The sequence below is a fragment of the Fusarium fujikuroi genome, chromosome FFUJ_chr03 (assembly GCF_900079805.1).
Source record: "Fusarium fujikuroi IMI 58289 draft genome, chromosome FFUJ_chr03".
Lineage (NCBI taxonomy): Eukaryota > Fungi > Ascomycota > Sordariomycetes > Hypocreales > Nectriaceae > Fusarium > Fusarium fujikuroi.
In genome coordinates this window covers 2,716,278-2,732,514 of record NC_036624.1, presented here as the reverse complement: position 1 = coordinate 2,732,514, position 16,237 = coordinate 2,716,278, and the positions used below count along the sequence as shown (strand labels likewise).

Genomic DNA, 16,237 nt, shown 5'->3' with positions numbered 1-16,237 from the left:
TTGTACTGGTATTTAGAAACTCGTTTTAGCGAGTCGATTTTGTACATGACTATAACCGCGGTCGATCGCGCTGGGGCAGCCTTTTGTTGAGACACATAATGAGATGTGACTTGGTGATGATACAATCGGCCATTGCGATTACAAAGCTCAGGTCCGTGACTAAAAGGGAGAAGAACCAGAACCTACCTAGTCTTTTGCACTTCAGAATTGTCTTCTACAGTAACAGTTGTAAACCAGAGCATTGCACCTGGGCAAGGGACAGAAGACAGCTAATAAGTAGTAACATACCTAGGTGAAACAACCAAAGATCCAATTTAACGTCAAGGTAATTCACTCCAAGGACATTGCAAGTTAAGCACAGGCCCCAAGCCTAGCGGTCAACCCTGGGTGATTAGCGGGCGCACTTCTGATTTGAGTGTGGGGGAGAGAATGGAAGTTAAAATAAATGCAAGCAAACCTATGGAAGATTCTACCCACTCAGAGGAGTTATTTTGCGAGTTATTTAGTGATCCACTACTTATTAAGTCAGTATTTTCTTCACGGCCAAGGTCAGGCTTTGTATAGTAGTTATGTATTGATGTACGTACATCATATAGGGACCTCTCTAGGTAAATGTATAGTATATACAAATGGATTGCCCAGGCCATAATAATCTCAATAAGCTCGGGTTTCCTCTTGATTCATCATTATCGCTGCTTAAATGTACTAACTTGACCTTAAATAGGTACCTGGACCTAAGTACTATGGAAGGTAATCGTAAAACTCGAGTCAATGGAACCTGGAATGGCCGCCCCACACTGTAGGTCGTTCTCAGCGGTCAGAGCCCCAATGCCATCATTAAAAAAAAATATAGAACCTGTTCAAACCCCCCGCCTTCCTCTGTGAACGAGAAAAAAAAGAACCTATCCAAACTCTTACACGGCCAGGCTCTATTGGTTTGGACCTGTCCTGATTCAGAGTAAATGCAGCAAGACTGTTGTCCTTACTCGTGCCTTGGCCACCACCAGATTTATACATATACTCCCAGTCTACGTCGACTACTTATTTGCCCTCAAAACTCGTTTGACTTCAAGGATAGGAACATAGATTTTGTCTTCCGCCTCTGCCTCCGCCTTCGCCCCTCCTACTCATACCTAGACCCCCCGAGCTGCCCGGGCAGCTCGCCTTCAAGACGTCGTCCTCAAAGAAGAGAAAGCTCTTGCGAAGCGATCTACCTCTAGACTCGGTTGATTCATCGTCGCCCTCTCCCGACTCAGTCCTACCCTCTTGCGAAGTCGACGACGATCCCGCTTTCTCCTTCTCCGCCTCCGTGGCCTCCAACTCGAACTCGTTCCGGAGGGCCGACTCACAACCCGCCTCGAGCCTCCCCCCTCGCCTCCAGCATCAGACAAGTTCTTTCGTTTCGGCCGATTACGCTTCATCCGCTGCCTCGAGCCCCTGTGCATCTGCCTACGCCGATCTTTCCATTGAGAGTGATCGTGGCGGCGACGAGACTGGCCCGGCCCCGACTTTGGCTTTGGCCAGAAGCCAGTCTCCCTTACGTCTCTCCCACCGAGCTATCATGAGTGGCGATGCCGACCTGCCCCAACGCTCGTCATCGCCTTTGAAACGACGTGCTTCCAGTATGGATCCCGAAAACGATGCGGATAGGACCCGCGATGTCGACATGGGTACATCACAAGCCAACGAGTCTATCGCGGGGGCCTCACAGCTGGTCCCTGAATCGCTGCCTCGTGATATGAGTGTTGAAGCGCCTGAGCCCACGGCAGGCTCGCCCGCTGAGGCTTTCCCTGCGCAGCGTAAGGCTCGCCATGTTTCCGATTTGCAAGCATCGCAATCCGTCACTAATTCTAGTCTCCTAGCAATTCCTTCGCTGCAAGAACAGATCAAGATCATAGAGACTCTCTTGAAAGCCTATCAAGAGGCGCAAGTGAAGGAAGGGGACAAGGCCTATCTCGTCTCCAACACCTGGGTCCAAAAAGCACTCTCATTACGCGGCGGCCCTAAGGACAGCGAAGAGGGGGATTCCACCTCGGACCTTCTCGGCCCTGTTGACAACTCGGATATCATTGAAGAAGTCGTTACAGAACCTACTGGCAACGAATACATTCGTCTGAAGCAAGGAACTAACGAGAATGAATTCACACTCTTTCCAGAGGATGCTTGGAAGATGGTTGTTGACTGGTATGGTATCAAAAACGGTCAAGAAGCCATTATTCGTGCTGCCATCAACACTGCGGAACTCGGCGAAGAGCCTGTCATTCAGTTCGAGTTCCACCCTCCAGTTTTTACTGTTCACCGTTTATGGTCCGAAATTAGCCCACTTCCCATCGAGCAGTCCCTCAAGGCCAGAAGCCCCCCTCCTTACAAGTTCGTCAGAAGTCGCAAATACCATGCACAGACATTTGTCAGGGAGATTAAGACAGCCACCGGCGTGCCGCTAGACCGCAAAATTCGTTTGTTTATGGTACCTCAAGTCCAGCAGGTTTCTGGTCCCTCTGAGCCCTCACGAGCCCTCACGCCTCCGGACTCCCCAGGTCGAACAGACAACAGGGCTGGCTCTACAGACACATGGTCGAAACTTCTCCTCGACAATGTTTCCTTTTCTCAAGTCCGTGACCAAAGGATCAAATGTAAGCTGGAAGACAGGACCACTGACCCCAATTTCAACGGCAGTTCAAACTTGACCATGTTCGATCTCGTGACAGATCAAACTCTGGTCATCGATGAGGCCATCGACTCATTCTGGGTTAGCAACTACACTGGGAAAACTCCTCCGAATGGATTGGCGATCCCCACCAGAAGTGGTCTGGCCTCTTCTGATGCGAGCGGTCGAAGCAGTCCTGCTCCCGGTGGCCCATTAACACGCGGCCGAACGGGAAAGAAGTCGGGTCGGAGCATCGGCGTTGTTGGTTTGCAGAACCTAGGAAATACATGTTATATGAACTCTGCACTTCAATGTGTACGAAGCGTTGAGGAGTTGACCAAGTATTTCTTGACCAATGAATATCTTGATGAGGTCAATAAGACTAACCTCTTGGGATACAACGGGAAAGTTGCAATAACCTATGGAAACCTTCTGAAGGAAATATATACGGAGGGCAGGGGCTCCGTGACTCCTCGAGACTTCAAGAACACGATCGGCCGTTGCCGGTCGACTTTTTCTGGATATGGGCAGCAGGACTCCCAAGAATTCCTTGGATTTCTCTTGGATGCTCTTCAGGAAGACCTGAGCCGAGTGAAGAAGAAACCTTATATCGAGAAGCCTGACTCCACCGACGACATGATCAACAATCCGGAAGCTATCAAGGAGATGGCAGACAAGGTCTGGGACATAACGCGCCTCCGGGACGACTCAGTCATTGCCGACCTCTTCACAGGTTTGTATAAATCAACACTCAAATGTCCTGAGTGTGGCAAGATCAGCATCACGTTTGATCCTTTCAACAATCTGACCCTCCCTATTCCTGTCGAGGACGTTTGGACGGCTAAAATCAAATTCTTGCCCCTCAACGATGTGCCGGTCATGTTTGAGGTCGAACTGCCCAAGCACAGCGCTATTGAACAGCTCAAACAGTTCCTCTCCGCCCGGACAGGTGTACCTGTGGAGCAATTGATAGGAGGAGAAGAGTACAAGGATCGCTTCTTCAAGATTTACGACAACAACCTAGATGTTAGCGAAGAAATCGCCAAAAATGATCTTGCAACCTTCCACGAGTTGGATGCTGTCCCAACCAACTGGCCACATAAAGCAAACAAGCCACGCTCCATGCTGGATATCGACACTCCTCTCGAAGCTCCCTGGGATGACCCACGGTATGAAAGGATAGTGGTACCCGTATTTCACCGCATCCCATCAAACTATGGTCGTGCTCGGGATGGTGTGGCTCCCCCAAGCTTCATCTGCTTCACCAAGGAAGAAGCTTCCGATATTGACCTCATTCGATGCAAGGTCCTGGAGAAGATCTCGAACTTCTCGACTTGGTCCAAGCTTAGGAACGGTCCGGAGGAGAACTCTGATATCGCTGACGGAGAGGTGGTTGCTTCGGATGCTGACTCGTCTGGTGACAGTAAGGTTGTCGCCAACTCGGTTGAAGGTGAGGATGACATTGTAGATGTGCATATGAAGGACACCAGCGAGGCTCTTCCCCATCAGCCACAGATTCTGAAGCGATTCAACAAGAGCAGACCCAGGTTTATCGACCCAGACAGCTTCCTTGAACCTGAACTGCAAAACCTTTTCGACCTTTGCTACTTCACAGACAAAGCCTACTCTGGCGATGTGCCAACGGGCTGGTCTAATGTCGATCACCATCAATTACTCCCTAAGTTGTCGGATCGCATCCCTCAACTGTCACCTGACGATGACGATACCGCCAGTCGTGACGACGAAAGCAGCACGCCTTCTAATGAAGACGTAAGCAGCAATGACGAGAGTATCAAGGCGGAGACGACACAGACTAGAATGGTGGAAGAGTCCAGTGAGGAAGAAGTTCCAGAAGCTCCACGAGTAGGTCTTTCTATTAGCCTGTCTAACAGCCCCAGCGCTTATACAAAACAGAAATTCAATGGGCGTCCCTCAAAGGTCAAAGGACGCAAGTTCAAGGGCCAGAAATTCAATAAGAAAGCCAACAAGCGCCGCGAACGTATGCAGAACAAGAAGCACAAGGCAGCTTCTGTCAAGCCCCAGCCTCAACCTCCTGCTGTTGCTGATGGCGGACCTCTGATTCGTCTGGGAGAAGGCATTGTGGTAGACTGGCACGAGGAAGCTTGGGAAAAAGTGTTTGGTGGCGCTGCAAAGATCCCCGCTGATGAACAAGGAGCTCCAACATTTATTGATCTGGAAACGCTCACGGACCCTGCCCTCAAGATTGCTCAGAGAAGAAGACACCATCGCCGTACACGAGGCATCAGTCTCGAAGAATGCCTGGATGAGTTTGAGAGAGCTGAAGTCCTCTCCGAACAAGATATGTGGTATTGTCCCCGCTGCAAAGAGCATCGGCGAGCCAGCAAGAAGTTCGACCTGTGGAAATCGCCAGATATTCTTGTCGCGCATCTGAAGCGCTTTAGCAACTCTGGATGGCGCCGCGACAAGTTGGACGTCATGGTTGACTTCCCTATCGAGGGTCTCGACCTTACTTCCAGAGTCATTCAAAAAGAGGATGGCAAGGATGAGATTTATGACTTGATCGCTGTTGATGATCATTACGGAGGTCTCGGCGGAGGTCATTACACCGCCTATGCCAAGAACTTCGTCGACGGGCGATGGTATAACTACAATGGTGAGTTGCTACATCTCTCTTGGCCACTTACCGATGGATTCAAGACGCTGACAAGCCATACAGATTCGTCTGCAAGCCCCGTGTCTGACCCTTCGACATGTATCACATCAGCTGCATACCTATTGTTTTACCGTCGCCGCTCGAGTACCCCTTTAGGCGGATCACGGTTCGGAGTCATCTCTGAGAAATACGAGAACAGCGAAGAAAACTCTGAAGGAGAAGGTGAGGTGGGGGAAGGTCAGCGTCTCGGCGAGGGTTCCTCCCTGAATGGGTTGTCGAGCGCTGGGATCGGAGCCGCAGCAACTCGCCATCTCGGCGATCGTGGTTCGGATAGAATCACCGTCACCTCTTTAGCTGGACCGGACGACGAAGACGAAGATCTTCCGCCCTACGATGGAGCTAACCGGATGGGGAGCATCCACAGTACCGTCGAGGATGAGGGTGTAGAAATCAATGGAAGCTACCAGCGCCTGGACAACAAGTCCCTCAATCTCGTCCAGGGTTGGAACTTCGAGGGCCTGGGCGATAGCGGTGCCGAAGACTCTACAGGTGCCGACATTGGCTCTGATGATGTCCAGCTAGACTCTTCAGCTGATGAGCGTGGCCTCAGCCAATTTGATGATCACGACACAATCATGACAGGACAGGACCCCGCTGAGGGCGAATCCGAGCCTGCCGCTCCTCAAACGACGATTCTTACAGACACCCAGAAGTGTACATGGGACCGTAAGGATGTGATCGATGTGCAAACCGCGGTAGGGAGCGAAAGGGATTCGAACGAGGTGGCCGAGATCCATCTTGAAAATGAGAAGGGAATCAAGGCCGAGTAGGACGGCTGTCCAAAGTCGGGCAACAAGCGGCCCAGAGTCATGATGACATATGGTAGACGAGATACGAGAAAACGGCTAAAACTGCATGAGATGATGACCCGGGACAACCCAACTTGTGAAGGGCATGTTGATGTTGATGGGGAGAGGAGAGTAGTTAGAAAGAGGCGGCGAGAGAAATAGATGGTACATATCGCCGCACATCTCGCATAGGGTTGAAGGGTAGAAAACGGCGCTGGGTTTTATTTTGCATGGAGCATGTTCAGCTGAATGGACTTGACGAAGTCAAAAACAGAGGATGTCTTGTCTATACGTGTGTAATTCAAGCAGTAGTCATGGAATGATAGACACTCCTATTCTCAGATGGCTGGTGATACACAATGTAGTTTGCTTCACTGTCCTCGCCAGCTTCAGGGCCTTCTAGCACGAAGGGCACAAGCTACTGACCAAGGATCTGCTTATCTCTGTTTCAAATTCCATCGTATTAGATACCCTTAGTTATCTCAGTGTCGCCAAATGTTTCTAAGTTCCAAAAACCCTTGTTCCCTGGAGCCAGGACTCATGAGAGACGCAAAGTATAACATTCTACAAGCACGGTACGGAAAAACTCACAGATTATATGTCGATTGCAAGAGCATAACGCGATCTCCGATACGTAATCTGTAGCTTGTCCTACAAGGCTGGACCGTTATAACTCGACACTGGGGGCAGAATGGCATCAAGGTTTCCCCAGCTGGTGGACCCTGGTTCTGAGCATCCCCCTCGGCACGGTTAGTGTGATTTGGGCCATGATCGGCAAGCCCGGTGAAAACCGCCGGGCAGTCAATTTCTGCCGGGAAAGTGGCATAAAGAGGGTCAGCTGACTGACCTTTCCATCTTGGGGCCCGTTTTCTCACCGTAATCTCAACATAATGATGGATAACTGACTCAGCAGCCTTTGTGCAAGCCAGCAATGTACCGAGCTAGCAGGGGGGCCCACGATTTGCTAGATGAGGGCAAGATGCCAAGCAATATCCCTGTTTCTTGGTGTTTTCTGCCGCATTGAACGCCGGGTGCAAAAGCACACAAATTGGTGTGACGGTGAGACTGTGATAGCTTCGTCAGTTGACTGAAAACACCATGTACGAGGGATATCTCTCACAACTAGGCCTTCACGATGACTTCATATATAGAATCATCATCGACGACTTCAACGATCAACAGCTGCGGCGGTCAGCTGTTATCATGACCTTCCTGGATTGCCTCGGCCGTCAGTATCACCGTCAGCCTCGCCGTAGGGACGATCCACTCACCCGGCGGCCCTACGCTGATATCCTCGCTGACTCTCGGGCTCACACCTCGTGGCTATTGGCTGCCCCGGATGTGATGTTTAATGACCTATTTCGTATGAATAAAGGTGACTTTTATTGACTTTCTTGGTGGTTGAAGAACAACACTCAGGCGGGTGATAGCCGGCATCAGTCACTTGAGCTGAAGCTGATGATCTTCTTGTGGATAATGGCCTACGGCGAGCCTCAAAGGAATACAGCCTATCGGTTTAAAGTCAGTCAGAGTACCGTGTCAGACATATTCTCTTACCTGATCGACTTTATGCGTTATTTACACACAAAATTCGTTCGCATGCCGGATCACAGATACGTCAGTCCACGGATCGAGCTAAACACCAAATTTTGTCAGTTTAACGGCGCGATCGGGGCGGTAGATGGCACACACATACCTGCGTTTATCCCTCTTGCTCATCAGCAGAGATTCTGGTCAAGAAAGTCGACAATTTCCCAGAATATCTTTGCTGCAGTCGACTTCGAGGGACGATTTCTATACGTGCTTGCAGGCGCCAAGGGATCTATTAATGATGCAACACTAATAGGATATGCTCATAACGGCAGCTTCAAAGTCCCGCCGGGGAGATTCTTCCTCGCTAATGCCGGCTTTGGGTCAAGAAGAGGAATCCTGATTCCCTTCACACGAGTCCGATATCATCTCCAAGATTGGGGCGATGCCGCGAAAAGGCCTGTGAACGAGATAGAATTGTATAACCTCCGCCATGCCCAGCTTCGAACGATCGTAGAGCAGGCTTTCGGTCGGTGCAAGAGGAAGTGGAAGATAATAAGAAACAGCGCACCTGAATATTCCTTCAGCAATCAGATCAAGATAATATATGCTGTGACCGGTCTGTATAACTTCCTCGCTTTCGAAGGGAAGGAGCCGGAGCTTGGGCACGAGGAAGAAGGTCTTCCTTCGTGGGAAATCCGTGCTCTCCGGAGAGCTCGCCGCCGTGCAGATATGGTTGTAACGGGAAGATCTGGAATAGATATGAGAAGTCTGATTGCAAATTGGCTTTGGTCTACTTATCAGGCGTATTTAGAGCTTCAAAATGACTCCGAAAGTGAGGAAATCGATGAAGAAGGGAGCGTTGTGGAGGAGGTTGAAGATGGTGATGAGATTGAGGTTATCGCTGAAGAGGCTGATCAGAGAGAAGCTATTTCGAGCTCGCAAGAGCTAGATTGAGATTACATCATTTTTTGAGACTAGCTCCATTTTAGCGTTGAAATTGCCCCGCGCTAAAATTTTTGGACCAATCAGAGCATTCAAAAATATTATCCGTGCACGATCTAAGCCCATTTTAGTTAGAAAATTAACCCCGCGATCAAGGCTGAAAGCTGCAGCTTAATCTGATATCTCCAAAGCCTCACAGCCTCACAGAAGCTTCAACTTTTTGACCCCTCACAACACCACAAAAGGCACACTTATTTCTTCATCAACACCATATATTCTATATTGACGAGTCCGCAAGAGCTTCCTTTATTTCCTTATTATCGAAGGAATTCCAGACCAAGGCATTATTTATATCTGACCGCAGCCATTTCGTCACCTTCATCACGAAATCAACGCCCCGGTCTTCCATGAAGAGCTCGGTACAGTCCCTGATCGCACCCTGCAAGTCCTCTGCCCCGACCGGCCGTGGGGATATTACATGATTATGAGTAGATGACTGACTCTTCATAAATAGCTCCTTCAGATCATCAATATCGCTGCCGCTTCCTCTCACCGTCTTCTTCTTCTTGCTCCGAGGGAAAGGAATTACGTCGTTTGGTGGTATTGGCGTTGCAGCCGTCCTTTTCCTCCTATTCGTCACAGGAGTCTGTGACGGCCCCGATGAAGGAATGGGAAGTGGCTCATCGACTTCATCATCATCAACTTGCTGACTTGCTTGTGTAGCTAGCTCCTCGACTGGGACTTCTTCAGGAAGGTCATCGCCGCTCGGTTCGCTATTTGCCTCAGCCGGGTAACGATTTCGAACTGCCTCTTGTTCCGAGCCACCAGGGGAGACTGCCCTCTCTACTGTAGGCGGCGGCATTCCTTGGTGACGGGCGAAGGCATCGTCATCGCCGGCTTCCGTGATAAACCTCCCTGCCGGTCGGTCGTTGGAGAAGATCTCATGCCACGCATCGACTGTTATGTGTTCATCAACACCAAGACCGTCCTTTATTATCCTCGCCGCCGTCCGCGGATAAAGCTGCCGTAAGTCTGCCTCTTGTTGCCGACTAATAGATACCCTTCCCTCGTCTTTATTCTCCGTACTCCCCGTCATATTGACCATCTCCTGATATACGCGGTATTTATCCCTGATAACCGTGAACCGCGATTCGACCCGGCGATAATCCCATTTTATCGCTGGAAAGGCTTCCTCGAGGGGGGCGATGAACGATTCGAAAACCGGCTTCAACACAGCCTTTTTCTTCGAATTTAACTTCTGCGCCCGCTTGGCTGCCAGAAGAAGGTCCATGAAGAGGAAGTGTTGTTGCGAGGTCCAACGGTTACTTGTTGACTGCGAGGAAGGAAGCTGTGACGAAGAGGGAGGCTGCGACGAGTCATCAGGCTGTAGCGACGGCCGCACTGATCTCGGCCGACTCGGCAGGGGCGTTGAGGGTGAAAGGTGAGACATTTCGTTCGATTGTGCTATCAAAAGTTGACTTTTAGCAGGGGAATTATCATCAATTCAAGGGTCGGTCAACTTGGCCTCTCCGGCTGTGATCACGCTGATCGGGGCGGGTGAAATCGCTGTCAAAATCATCCCCGAAGGCGGTGAGAGCCCCCTACGGATACGGAATAGCCTTCTTTAGGTACAACCTCTTCGACCCACCTGTACGAATGTATCTGCTTTGCAGCCCGGTGAATTTCACCGGGCTTGCCGATCAGGGCCTTGGGACTGAGGATGAGAGAGAAATTGCGAGAGGTTAAACCCCGCGTTTCAGGAGATCAAGTTCGGTTAGAAAGCATCGCAGTTGAAGACTAGGTAGGTATCTAAGGAGTATGCATTCGAGATACCAGATGAGCAGTCATTTACCAGGTACCTATAGTAGGTACGCAACTGACTTAGTAGGTAGGTACTTAGATACAGTTAGTTCGCGTAGCCGTCGGGTGGTGCGGCGTATGGGCCAAACCCTAGACCTAGACTACAACTTTTCAGGTTCGGGGCAGGTCCTTGAGAATAGTCAATCAGCCTACCCACCAAATGGGAGCCGGGCGATGCCCTTTCTCACTCCACGCTCCACTTGGGTGGGCTGGAATCTGGATTTGACAGCCAGCACAGCGGCCGCTAAGATTGAGGGCGTTTGATATCATCTCACTATGCCTCCTCGGGGTTTGACAACTGAAGAATGGCTTCATGGTTGACACAAGTGACGAAATAGAAGTAGATATGCTTCGTGATCCATCTCGTGTTTGCACCTAGGCTATTTGGTTCTCCACAGGCTTCAGCTTGACAGGCTTCAGCCAGCCACCACGTTAAAGAGTCGAACCTCCACAATATGTATTTTTGACGTATCGAGGCACCACCAGAAGTCAGATGATGTTTGGGAAGAGCTCCTCACACACCAGGACTAAGACATACTGGCATATACCGAGACATATGTACGACTGGCGATAGTGGTCCAACCAACATTGAGAATATGAAGTTTGTGTGTCGCAGAATGGCAAGATCCAACATATCCTCTACGTAACCCACACCCTTTGCGTAAAACAGACAAGTAACTTCTTCTCACATATAAGACACATGTAAGACAAGCAAGACTGTTGATATTATTGTCAGCAGCGAAGTACATACGTCAAGTACCCTATACCAAATGTTTCCGGAGACTCCAGGGCCCAAGCCATCCATTCCTTGGTTGGAGATTAGAAAAGTCGACCCGAAAACATGTCTAGGGCGTCGTTAAGGACTAGCTAGAGCCGCAGAAGGAGCACGATCCCATAAAAGCCAGGACACCTCTCGCCGTCTCGGTGACTCTGTGGGGTAACTTCAAATTCTAAGAAACAGGCCGCCGGCCTAGCAGGCATGAATTCTTGCCTCGGTTCGGGGACTCTGTGGAGATGGACATGGAGAAGTGAGTCTTGCTCAGTTTGAGGCTCGAAGTGGAGTCTTTGTAATACCAGCAGATCGAGCCTTTGAAATGCGTCATGTGTGGCAGGGCGTTGACAGATCCAAGGCTAGTTACCTAGGTACCCTACTTTAGCCAGCTACTACAAGTAAGCCAGTAACCAGATCGTATGAGTAGTCTATGTGGCTGCTCTCGTGGTCCATGACCGGTATGGAAAGGCTTGGTAGACAGCATGCATAAAGTAACAAGACATAGGAGCGGACGGGCTGCAGGTTACAGTTATCTGGCAACCAGCTGGAGCGATGGATGGCCAATTCATGTGCGGCTGCCCTGAAGGTCTGGGCTTCTTTCGAGCCAATTGAGGAAAGCAACCATCTATCTGCTCAAGTATGTGTGCGTGGATGAGTATCAATATACTGTTTCACATCATTCATTGGAGCGAACCGGGGAATTTTGGATGCGGCGTCGGTAGACGTTGTTGGAAGTTGTATGTATGTATGTATGTACTGAGTCCAGGAACGAACCGAAGATGGCTCCAATCTGTTGGATAGACTTGTTGCCTCCCTTTCTTGCTATTTGCTACCAGTATGTTTGTTGGTTATGTTTGTATGTTTCCTTAGATGCAGATTGCTAATTAGGCAAACCTAAAGAACCTTCTGGAAGTTTAGCCTAGCTAGGTATGTAAACCATAGCTGCTTTCCAACTAGATAGAAGAAGCAAGCTGCTTCTTAAATCTCATCACATCCTGCGTATGGCACCGCGATGGCCTGGCAGCCTGGGTAACTGTCGACAGCCATCCTATACCTAAAGCGTAGCTGTTGCGTACCTCGTCTCTCAGTAGCTTCACTTAGAGGCGGGGAGAGTTTCGAGCCGGTGTGGTGCGGGGCAGCGGGCCTATGGCCTATGGCGAAAGCGACAGGTATGGAATGAGGCAATTGAGATAGGAATGAACGAGCAAGACAAGAAGAGTTGAGAAGAATGAAGGCGGAGGAGGTTGGCGTTGCTGATGAGAGTTCGATAGGGTCTCGGAAAGCTAAGAGGCTCTGGCGACGAGATCTGGATCTCAGATCTACTCCGTCGAATCACGTCATATTGGATTGGTTCGTTCGTGTGTGTCAAACCAAAAGGGATCCATAGCAGGCTCCCTAGTCGACTTGAATGTGGAGTTGACTGGTATATGCTGTGAATCTAGGTACCTTACACACCTATCGATAATCCCAGTAGGCAGTCTCAGGTAGTTGAATTCATGAATCAATAGGTTGTATGTACTGTACTACGCATATAGATCCAGAACCACAAAGAGATCTTAACAACCAGTCACTAAATTGATGCATGGTAGCCCAGTAGCGCACTGCCCAGGTAGCCAGGCAAGGCAGGGCCTACCTAGAGTTGGGTGGGTTCTGGCTGCACTTTACCTGCACGGAATCATACCCGGTGCATAGGTACCTAGTGGCCATGACCTATGAACCTGACCCTGACCGTGCGGGAATCTTGTGAGTCTTCCATTTTCCAGTTGGTGAACCAAATAAGAGCTTTTACTGGATGTGATACGGGAGACGTCATGACGAAAAACCATTTCGCTGGGCGAATGACAGTGCATTACTTGGCTGAGTAATGAGCTGCGTTGCCTTTTTACAATAAAACCTGTGCCGTTAGGTAGGTAGTTACCCACCGTCATACGAAGCTCGACTGATCGCTGGTGGTGGGTGTCGGGGTTATTCACAAGGACAATAGCACTGGCATGCATGTGCTAGGTATGTCGAATACACTGTACCCAAACTGTACTTCCTTCGAGAATGATTCTTATGTGCTTCCCCTTAGCGTTGCGGCCCACCACGTACCCCTGTTCAGTAAATATGGGACATAGGTCCCCATCCTAGATTCTCGAAGACGGCCAGAAGAATTCAAAGCAAGCCGCTTGGACCCTCCATCGTCAACCCTGTTGGCTGACGCTGCACACACGACATAATTGGTTGCCATGAAGACAAGGGGGCCATGATCCTGGCCCAGGATGTGGAGCACGAGGTGGGTTCTGCACTCAATCCTTAGCCTCTCTAGTCTCTAGGCTCTGGCCCAGCTGGCCTTGGTGCCTCGCGTCGCGTTGCAAGCACGTTAAGGCACCTCCGGCTCCCATGCCTGCAAGCCCGTAAGGTAAGGTAGCGACGATCCTTGACCACATCCAAGAACATCGTCCAACCTCACTCACGATGGACCACTTCGGACCTTGATGCAGGCGGCACAGCAGAGCACGTAACCCTACGGTGGCCTATAATGAACGCTATGTCTGGCCTTCCCTAGGTACACTTGACCACGCTGACCAGTCGCTCGCCACTGTAAATCACTTGGAAAAAACAAGGTCTCGGAGTCCACACAACACGGAACCTAAGTCTGCGCCCTCTCCTCCAGCCCAGACGGCACTTCCGCAAACTCTGATGCCTCTCAGCCCTCCTTTGCAAGTGCCTAGGTAGGCAAAAGTAGGTAGGTAGGTAGGTACTCTTTGTTGTTGTATATTTGATTGTTTGCGTTAATCAGGTTCACTTCTCCGGACTGGACCATAATGCATACTGTCATCGAGTGAAGCATTGGATTTGATTACCTTGGGTACCTACCTAGTATATAGTAGCTGGTGTTCATACACTGAGGCCAAATGGTGCTGCATATTTCCTACTGCAACTCTACCAAAGCCTATTACAGTCTGCAAGATCTGCGTCATCAATCCAATAGACTGCACAGGACTCCAACTCGATCTTTATTAGGAGTTCTACTTTGTACGCTTTTCATAAGTAAGAACATCTCGACCCCCCCAACCCCCATTCATGTTTCAAACAGAGCACTCATTTCCACACTCCTTTGTTTGCATATGGTTATCCTTTCTTTTTCGTTACCGTCCATTTAGGTGCCTTATAGGAAACCTTGGGGGGAACAGCAGTAGGTATTTCTCAAGCAGCGCTACCTTATATCCATACCATGTACTCCGGAGTAGCACTATAGTCCCCTAAAACGATTCATGACCACCTCCATGATTCTAAAAAGTTGTTAATGGGTATGGAACAAGATCGGTTTAAATCCTTGCCCCCCTGGTTCTGAGACTCCCCTCACTCACAATCCCTTCCCTCCAGCTTCTCTCAGAACAGAGTGACCTTTACCCTGATGCCTTCGGACTGAGTCCGTCTCACCTGAACCAATTCGACACTTGAAATTGGCCCCCGATCTGGTCGCATCTGACTCGCCGTTTGAGCCCCTTCTTCTACGCGTCTTTCGTACTTCTTCTTCTCGGCAAATCGTTCCACTAAGGCGGTTATCAATCTATTCCAGTAATTCGACTGCCGGCGCCAGGCTTGGTTCCCGTCTCTGTTTCTGCCTGCTAACGTTGCCTTTTGGCTCTTGGCTTCGCCTTGCCCTGTCGTTGTTCCTCACGCTCCACCTGTGAGGGCAAAGGGTACCGGTCGATGGGCTCCAGAGGTTAGAACTGTGTTGCGTCACATTTTGGTTCAATTCGAACTAGTCAAGTCCAGGCTTCAGTCCAGACATTTACTCTTTCTCTGCTTTTCATCTGGTCTCTTCTCATCCTAATCCCAGGATTTCCATCGGCAGTGAATATCGCTCTCGCCCCATCCTTTCTAAATTCTTTCTGGTTGTTACATCGCACTATCACCCGGGCTGTCTGCGTTTTGTGCGTTGCTGTGCTCCCTACCAGACTTGCACTCACACTTGCGCTACTGTACACTGCAATCGCTTCTCCTCCGCTTGCAGCCACGCTCGCAGATCTTCTCCCTCCTGCCCCGGACCCGGTTACCGCGACTGTCGGTGTCCTTGCCCTGTCTTTGGGTCTTCCCTTACCCTTCCCTAGTCCTTCCATTCTCCGACCAGGGTCAGACACCTTCTGCGTGCCGCTAAGTAGGTCTCGTACTGCTGGACATCCAGTAGGCAGCTCGTACCTTGAACCAAGACTGGTAAGCTAAAGCCTGGGCTGATTCCCTCACTCATTGCCCTGATACCATCCATTGTTCCAGCACACGCGTGCTCTGTTCTGGTCCTGCTTGTAGTGTTGGTTGTACTGTACTGTCAGTCCAGTCCAGTCCAGTCTGTCCGTCCGTACTTCCTTCTCACTACCTGTGAATCCAACCCTCAATCCGACGTCCTTCCTGGCCTCTTTTCCTTCTTCTTCATCCCCTGGCCCTTCCTATTCCTTGGTGGCTCTTTCCATCTTGGCCCAATCCGAGTCCAGATTCCGAGTCCTTTTGTCCCCCCCATTTACAATCCATCGCGCTTCTCCTCCTGCGCCATCATTTTTCAAATCCCTCGTCTTCGTTTCGCATCGCCGCATTTACCACGTCTTTCGCGACATTTTCCTCTTGCTTACCAGCTAATATCCGCCCCTCGTCTCTCAGCCTCGACCGAATTTTCTAATGGTACGAACCCTGTCGCCAACCGATTGCTCCCGCCCGCCTCGACGCCAGTCTGACAGCCTGTCCGACCCTCCCACCAGAAAACACCATTCGTCTGTACTACCGAACTAGGTTCATTGAATCAACTCAACTCGACAACATCGCATACGAACTTCTCGAGACGAAGCAGCATCACAGTCTCCTATCACTCAATTTAAACACCCCTTGTTAGCCACAAACCCGTATGTCGTGTGGCTATTGAGTCAATTCTATTGGGCTGCTTCGCGACAACTGTGTTTTCAATCACGACCTCGAAATTCTATTCTACTTTGCTCTCATTCAACGTTCGAGGCTCGATCGGC

The 16,237-nt window shown here is 50.1% G+C and overlaps 3 protein-coding genes; 2 read left to right on the top strand and 1 right to left on the bottom strand.

Moving 5' to 3' along the window:
- Nucleotides 1-429: 429 nt before the first annotated feature.
- Nucleotides 430-6,112, top strand: FFUJ_02955 (ubiquitin hydrolase-like protein; the record flags this gene model as incomplete). XM_023574746.1 has 4 exons in its annotated part: nt 430-524; nt 597-608; nt 725-799; nt 1,138-6,112. 4 exons carry the CDS (start codon nt 430-432, stop codon nt 6,110-6,112), a joined length of 5,157 nt encoding a protein of 1,718 aa, XP_023428856.1.
- Nucleotides 6,113-7,228: 1,116 nt separating this feature from the next.
- Nucleotides 7,229-8,617, top strand: FFUJ_02954 (uncharacterized protein; the record flags this gene model as incomplete). XM_023574745.1 has 2 exons in its annotated part: nt 7,229-7,471; nt 7,538-8,617. 2 exons carry the CDS (start codon nt 7,229-7,231, stop codon nt 8,615-8,617), a joined length of 1,323 nt encoding a protein of 440 aa, XP_023428044.1.
- Nucleotides 8,618-8,882: 265 nt separating this feature from the next.
- Nucleotides 8,883-10,055, bottom strand: FFUJ_02953 (uncharacterized protein; the record flags this gene model as incomplete). Its single annotated transcript, XM_023574744.1, has 1 exon — nt 8,883-10,055. The coding sequence occupies one exon, from the start codon at nt 10,053-10,055 to the stop codon at nt 8,883-8,885; it is 1,173 nt and encodes a 390-aa protein (XP_023428043.1).
- Nucleotides 10,056-16,237: the final 6,182 nt, after the last annotated feature.